This window comes from Vitis riparia, chromosome 6, assembly GCF_004353265.1.
Source record: "Vitis riparia cultivar Riparia Gloire de Montpellier isolate 1030 chromosome 6, EGFV_Vit.rip_1.0, whole genome shotgun sequence".
Classification (NCBI taxonomy): Eukaryota; Viridiplantae; Streptophyta; class Magnoliopsida; order Vitales; family Vitaceae; genus Vitis; species Vitis riparia.
Window position 1 is genome coordinate 22,668,937 of NC_048436.1, and position 6,405 is coordinate 22,675,341.

A 6,405-nucleotide genomic window follows, 5' to 3' on the forward strand; every position below is an offset into this window, starting at 1 on the left:
TGATTGTTTCCTAACTTATTCTGAACTTCGAAGATCAAACATAGATATCCTTAATTTCTACTCTTTTAAGGCACTCAAGGGGTCAGAAGAGAGACTTATTACAGCCAAACTGTGAATCTTTGCATGTGCATACACATATGGACATGGATAGAAACCATTAATGGCGATTAAAACCCACTTGAACTCTTAAGGCTAGCAAAGAGTTAAAACACATTGTTCATGCGATGCAAGCTATATATGATATGTTAGCAGTATGCATACATATATATTGCTGTCACAATAATTGAACTGCTGAGTGAGTGTCATAGCTATACTTCATCTAGCCAAGAAAAGATGGCAGAGGTTTCTTTTTAGGTGCCTGCAACAAAAGGCATATATTTATCTGATGTGTAAAAAATTCTCCATTAAAACAGGAGAAGAAGCTTCAGGAAAAGAAACCAAAACCCGTGTAGTTATGTTACACTGCTGCATTTGGAACCTCATTAGTAATCACAGTAAAAGTCTGTTTGTCAGGGGAAACATCAGTGGCAACCTGAAGAGGCTCCAAGGAATCTACTATGTCTCGCATGAGAGGCCTTGCTTTTGGGTTCCGGTTCAGGCAATGATAAGCTAGCATGGCTGCCTTGTGAACTCCTTTCACAGGATAGTCTCCTTCTAATCTTGGGTCTATGATGTTGAGCAATTTCTTCTTCTCTCTAAGCAATGGGAGAGCCCAGTCTGTAAGGTTCTGTTCTCGGGCTGGTCTGGACTTGTCTAGAGATTTCCTCCCTGTGAGAAGTTCTAAGAGAACAACCCCAAAGCTGTAAACATCACTTCTAGGACTCAGATGGCCTGCAAAAACAGAAAGGAGGTTTTAGCAGCGTTAGTTTGATGGTAATTTTGTCCACTAGGATGATGTTTAATGAGTGGACTACTTCCACAGTCATCTCAATCTGATAAACCAGAACAAACAAATGACACCAAATATTTTAGGGCCTGTTGCAACCTGAAAATTCATTCATTCAGAAAGAAAAATACATGTTTCTCAAAGGATTGATTATTGGTACTGAAGGTTGAGATGAGGGGCAATGCTAGCTGGCAATTGTATTAATTGGGGAAAGTAAATTTACCAGTCATGATATACTCAGGTGCTGCATAACCATATGTTCCCATTATGCGAGTAGAGACGTGAGATTTATCACCCTCTGGTCCGTCTTTTGCAAGGCCAAAGTCAGAGAGCTTTGGATTGTAGTCCTGTTTATACAAATAAAGAAGGAAGCACAATTGCAAGTTAAAGATTGGATAAAGGGCTATAAATTTACAGGAGCTCGATACCCTTTACTGCACAAGGGAAAATGAGAATATCTTCCATCAATCCATTAAGTTTGGTGATTATTTAGAACAAATTCTCAAGAAATGCGATGCGGGATTAAGTCTTTAACCGTAAGCCAATCTGGAGCCAAGACTTCATTTCTAGAGGAGTGTTTCCACAACCCTCACCACCCTTTCTTGTTGCAAAAGATATCCGTCTCTGCTCACTTCAAGTCCTATTATATAGATATAATCTCTTTTGTTTGATGAGAAGTTAGGCCGCTTTTATATGCCCGCATTCATCTGATTTGTGCATTACTTCAAGAGTAGTTACTAATACTAATTAGCATATCGACATTACCCTCATAATCATATATTAACCATCTAGCCTCATCCTACAGGATTAAATACTCAAGCTTCTAATATACTAACCAGGTCTAACAAAATGTTAGATGTCTTAAAATCACGATAGATGACAGGTTTCTCAGCGTCATGCAGAAAGGCAAGCCCTTTTGCAGCACCAAATGCAATCTTCATCCTAATGTACCATGAAAGAGGAAGCAGTACTCCTGCCACAGGGGATAAAATGTATATAGATATCAAAGCATCTGAAAAAAAGCAGAGAATAGATAGGCAAAATGAAGCTACAGAGAACATAACAATAGACCCATCATATCCATTGGCAAAGACTTTGAACAAGTTAGTTGCAACTACCAAACCCGAGTTCACAATACGCAAGGAGATTGTCAAAACAAAATCCAACTATCACTTTCTTCCCCTGGAGTGCCTTTCCAGGGGCATTCTGAAGTGGTTCTTCCTTGAGGACACTGCTTCCAGCCTAAAACAACTAATAGATCATATGTGTATAGCATCACATTAAATTCTAGGACATCCCTTCTGAAATAAATGATAAAGAAGTGGGCACCACATATTCAGTTTTTCATATACATCTCCCTTTGAATAACATGTCAAAGTAGGCTGCCAAATCATTCATTCTAATAGCCAGAAAAAAGGCACTTCTTTTTTTTCTTTGATTGCTAACAAAGACAAACCTTATTGTCCTACCACAAACCAAACCAATGCCTTTAGATGGGAATCCTCTATCCCTACAATGTCACTCTATGAACCAACATTATCACCCTGTAGTTTGGGTTAATTGGGAAATGGGATTGCAAAAGGCAAGGGTTACCTTGAGAGGGAAAAATAGGTGGACAGAGGTGATCAGGGGAAGATAAAATTTGATGACATTGCCTCTTATATGACCTGCCTAGGTGACTAAGAATGAAAATTTTTCCAGGATTTCAATCAAAAAGCAAGTAATGATTGGAAATACTCACTCGAGAATAGATTGTTTTCCACACTACCACGAGCCATGTACTCATATACTAATACCCGATGTTCATCCTCGCAGCAGTATCCAATGAGTTTCACCAAATTTGGATGAGAAAGCTGCCCCAAGAATATGACTTCAGCCTAAGTAAAAGACAACCAAGCTCTCAATAATGCTGTTAATATAAAGAAAAGAGCAGAGAGGATCTTAGTCTATATTGGGGATGAAAAGATTACCAGCCATTCTCTGTGGCCTTGAAAACTGTTGTCGCCATCATGAACTTTAACGGCTACAGGGAGGGGCTGAAGCCCCTCCATTAGATCCTCTGTAATAAACCCTTTATAAACACTTCCAAATCCTCCTCCACCCAACACATAATCTTGTCTAAAATTTCCAGTAATTTGCTTGAGTTCATTGAATGTGAACACGATCAATGGATTTGCCGCTGAATCACGACGCAGGTCCTCTACTTCTTCAGGATTTGACGGTAACTTTCTAATGTCCTTCATTGGTTTCACCGATGGGCTCTGATCCTTTGGTGACTCTGAAAGGAAATATGAGAGATTGTAAGCTCACATGTCAAACAACAAAATACTACCAGGATCAGACTTAATTTCTTTTCTTCTTTCAGTATAAAGACCCCCCAAAAAAGGAGTCAAAATAGAGAAACAGAAGTGAAACTTTCCTCCTCAACTTGACGATACACTTGTGGAGAAAGAAAATTATCTTTTTGAACCAAATTAAAATCCCACAATTAGAAAAAGAAATACTACTTAGAAGGGAAAATTGGGGAAAAAAACAAATCTTTCTATTTTGACAGGAAAATGATGCAAAAAAAAAAAAAAAAAAAGTATCTATTCCAAAAAGGCCTACTGTAAGTCACATCCTGATCTTGGATCAGCATGACAAAGCACAAATCAAACATAAGATTATGGAACCAAAATGCTAGATCAATTGGGAAGATTGGAAATAAAGATCTCAAATTGGACACATTTTCTAAACTTATATGCAGAAAGTGCCATTCAGTTGAAGATTCAGCATCCTACAGTAGAAGAGAGTAAAAGTAAAACTTTATGAGTAGGAATAAGGGAAAGTGAGAAAGTTCATTTGTTGATTTCTTTCTGATTGTCAAGGATAGCAAGAGTAGATCCAAAAAGGTCCCAATTCGAAGAATTTACTAACTAGAAAACAAGGAAAAACCGAGGATCAGAAAAGCCAAAAAGGGGAAACCGAGTGTGAACAGAGTATCAACTTTAAAAGTTTTGATAATTGGATCACTCATCCAAATCAAACCTTTATCCTAAATTTCATTAAATAAAAAAATTTTAAAAAATCAACTTGAATCAAATGAAGAAGAAAAAGCAAAGCATAATAACACAAACCCATCTCTGAAATCACATGGAGAGCAATACCCAGTCCCAGAAAAATCAGTCTATACAGAAAAGAAAAAAAATAAAAAATAAAATAAAATGAATGAACACCCACCTGACTTTGCATTAGATGAGACTCTGTAAATTGAAGGTTTCCACCTACACCAACAATTTCCCATTATACTGAAACCAGAAAGAACCCCAACTCCACCCACTTCCTCAACAAGAACCCATCACCAAACCCAATACCTAATAATCAAGCTTGTTTCACTATTTGAAAAAGATCAATACACCATCAAAAAACAAGAAAACAATCCCGAGAAACTCTGAATGGAAAGGGTTGAACCAGATAGTAAAAGAAGATGGAGTTGTGGGAATTGTGTGGGTGTAATTGTTGGTGAAAGCAATGAGAATTCTTGATGGCAATGATGGGGTTAGTGTTGAGGTGGGGGATGTTTGTTGGATATGGCGGAGAAGGGCCCATTGGTCAGTGTTTTTTCTGTGATCCAAAATATGCTTTTTCTGCTCTTTCTCTCGTAGTGCGCCTATGCGCATTTTAATTCCCACCAATCTTTTTCCATCACTCTCTCAACCCTCTTTTCTTAGCGTGCGCCTATCCTCTTTTCCCCATCCCTACGCCTCCACACTACCAGTACTTCCCCATTACACAAGAACATTACAACCACCTTACCTACTATCAATTCCTATAAAAAAAAATTAACTTCTCATGATTACTACTTAAGTGGGTATATATTTCTGTGTTTGAGTACACACTCTTAATCCAGATTTTGGCATAATTAAGGTCCCACAACCGAAAAAAATCGAACCCAGAAATGATCATCTTGTAGTGGATGTTGTAGGCTTAGCAGCCATGATTTGAGCATGAAAGTGCAAGAATTGTTTATTGAACATGTGATGGATCCCCTTTTTTCTGCTGTCAAAATCATTATATTCTATCATCAAATGATTCCTATACTTAGTATGCATAACAACTGAATATTTCTAGTACTTCAACAACACTTAAGGATTGCTTATACTCAGTATTAGCAAATAGTACTAGAAGGCATATTACTTGATTATCATCAGCTTCTGATAATTCTTAACAGTGTTCTCTCAGGGATGTATAGAAACCGAATTCAACATGTGAAATTGTAGGAAAAGAATCATTAGTGGCCTACAGATTGATCATGGGCAAGCTTGAATGTCGGTATGATGTGCCGCGTGTTGCCAGTAGGATGATGCTGATATCAACATCTTAATCCACTTTAAAGAAGAATCTAAGACTTCGATCGATATGTATAGCAACTTTTGAGAGGTGGAGCTCAGAGAGTCACCAATCTGAACATGTTGAAAAAGATGAAGGTAGTGAAAAACCAAGTGTTGATTTACTTCTTTGTTAGTCTTGCACTAACTGATTACCTTCTCACCCAAAAAGGAAAGAAAACAAAGAAAAGAGAGAGCACAAACAGGCAGACATAATTGCTACTGACCAATTAATTTATTCTTGAATGTCGAGATGTTTCTTTCCAATATTGTTTGTTTGATCATAAGAAGTTGGTGCACCAGCATACACATGCTAAAGAAATGAAAAGTGAGGACACACAGCACATTGTGGCCACAAAACATTTTGTTCTATATTGCTAATAAGATGTGGTAATTATTACTTTTAAATGTAGTAAGATTGAGAATAAATAAGAATTATATATGCATCCATGAAAATTGATGCATGGAAAAGAGATAATTCATGCTTTGCCTTAAATTTTTATTGGAAATTAAAATATTTTCCTGTTGAATGCGAAGATGTTTTATCTGGTTGAGAATATATAAGAAGTACAAGCATATTTTCGGGTTTAATCTTGAAGATTGAGTACTTTTATATGCATGTAGTTTGTTTCATAACATATAATAAGCTCAAATATTACCAGTATACTTGAAGATGGCCAATCATGCATCCATGGATATCTGAGTGGAAAGAAATTATGTTTGCTTCAACTTTTTACTAGAAAACACGCTTTCCTGTTGAATGTCAAGATCATGTCTCTTCCAGGGGTTGTCTGCTTGAGAATTAGAACTTCGTAAAAGCATAATAAAGAGAAGAAAAGTGATCACACACACAGACATTACTATGAGAAAACATTTTATATTCAACCTTAAGATGTGTAGTTAACTAATTAATTAGCTTATACGTTGGAAATATATAAGAAGCTCCAATATATACAAGCATATTCAGCAGATGGCCAATCATGCATCTACGAATTCGGTGGAAAGGAAACCATGTCTGCCACCACTTCTTACTGAAACATTTTCTGGTCGAATGTACATCTAGATGTTTCTTACAGATATATGTTGGTAGGTTGAGAAAAAGAAAAGTTAGAACACTATGGCATGTTAATGAGAAAACAGTGTGGACAGAAA

At 36.9% G+C, this 6,405-nt stretch overlaps 1 protein-coding gene across 2 annotated transcripts; it reads right to left on the reverse strand.

The window, feature by feature from the left end:
- Window positions 1–200: 200 nt before the first annotated feature.
- Window positions 201–4,504, reverse strand: LOC117916832 (probable serine/threonine-protein kinase PBL16). Of its 2 annotated transcripts, none has more exons than XM_034833017.1 (6): window positions 4,106–4,504; window positions 2,857–3,164; window positions 2,628–2,763; window positions 1,723–1,859; window positions 1,110–1,233; window positions 201–831 (listed from the first exon to the last, which is right to left on the reverse strand). In XM_034833017.1, the coding sequence occupies exons 1-6, from the start codon at window positions 4,167–4,169 to the stop codon at window positions 458–460; spliced, it is 1,143 nt and encodes a 380-aa protein (XP_034688908.1). In that variant the 5' UTR covers window positions 4,170–4,504; the 3' UTR covers window positions 201–457. The 2 variants fall into 2 exon arrangements, with proteins under 2 accessions (XP_034688908.1, XP_034688909.1); XM_034833018.1 differs by lacking the exon at window positions 4,106–4,504 and adding an exon at window positions 3,504–3,624.
- Between the last annotated feature and the right edge of the window lie 1,901 nt (window positions 4,505–6,405).

What these genes read in the sequence shown, in the direction of transcription:
- LOC117916832 (XM_034833017.1), bottom strand. Translation starts at nt 4,169, where the DNA reads ATGGGAAATTGTTGGTGTAGGTGGAAACCTTCAATTTACAGAGTCTCA. An exon ending in CTCATCTAATGCAAAGTCAG is followed by an intron (nt 3,165 to 4,105) that starts GTGGGTGTTCAT and finishes ATTTCCTTTCAG; the next exon opens with AGTCACCAAAGGATCAGAGC. An exon ending in ACCTGAGTATATCATGACTG is followed by an intron (nt 832 to 1,109) that starts GTAAATTTACTT and finishes CTGTTTTTGCAG; the next exon opens with GCCATCTGAGTCCTAGAAGT.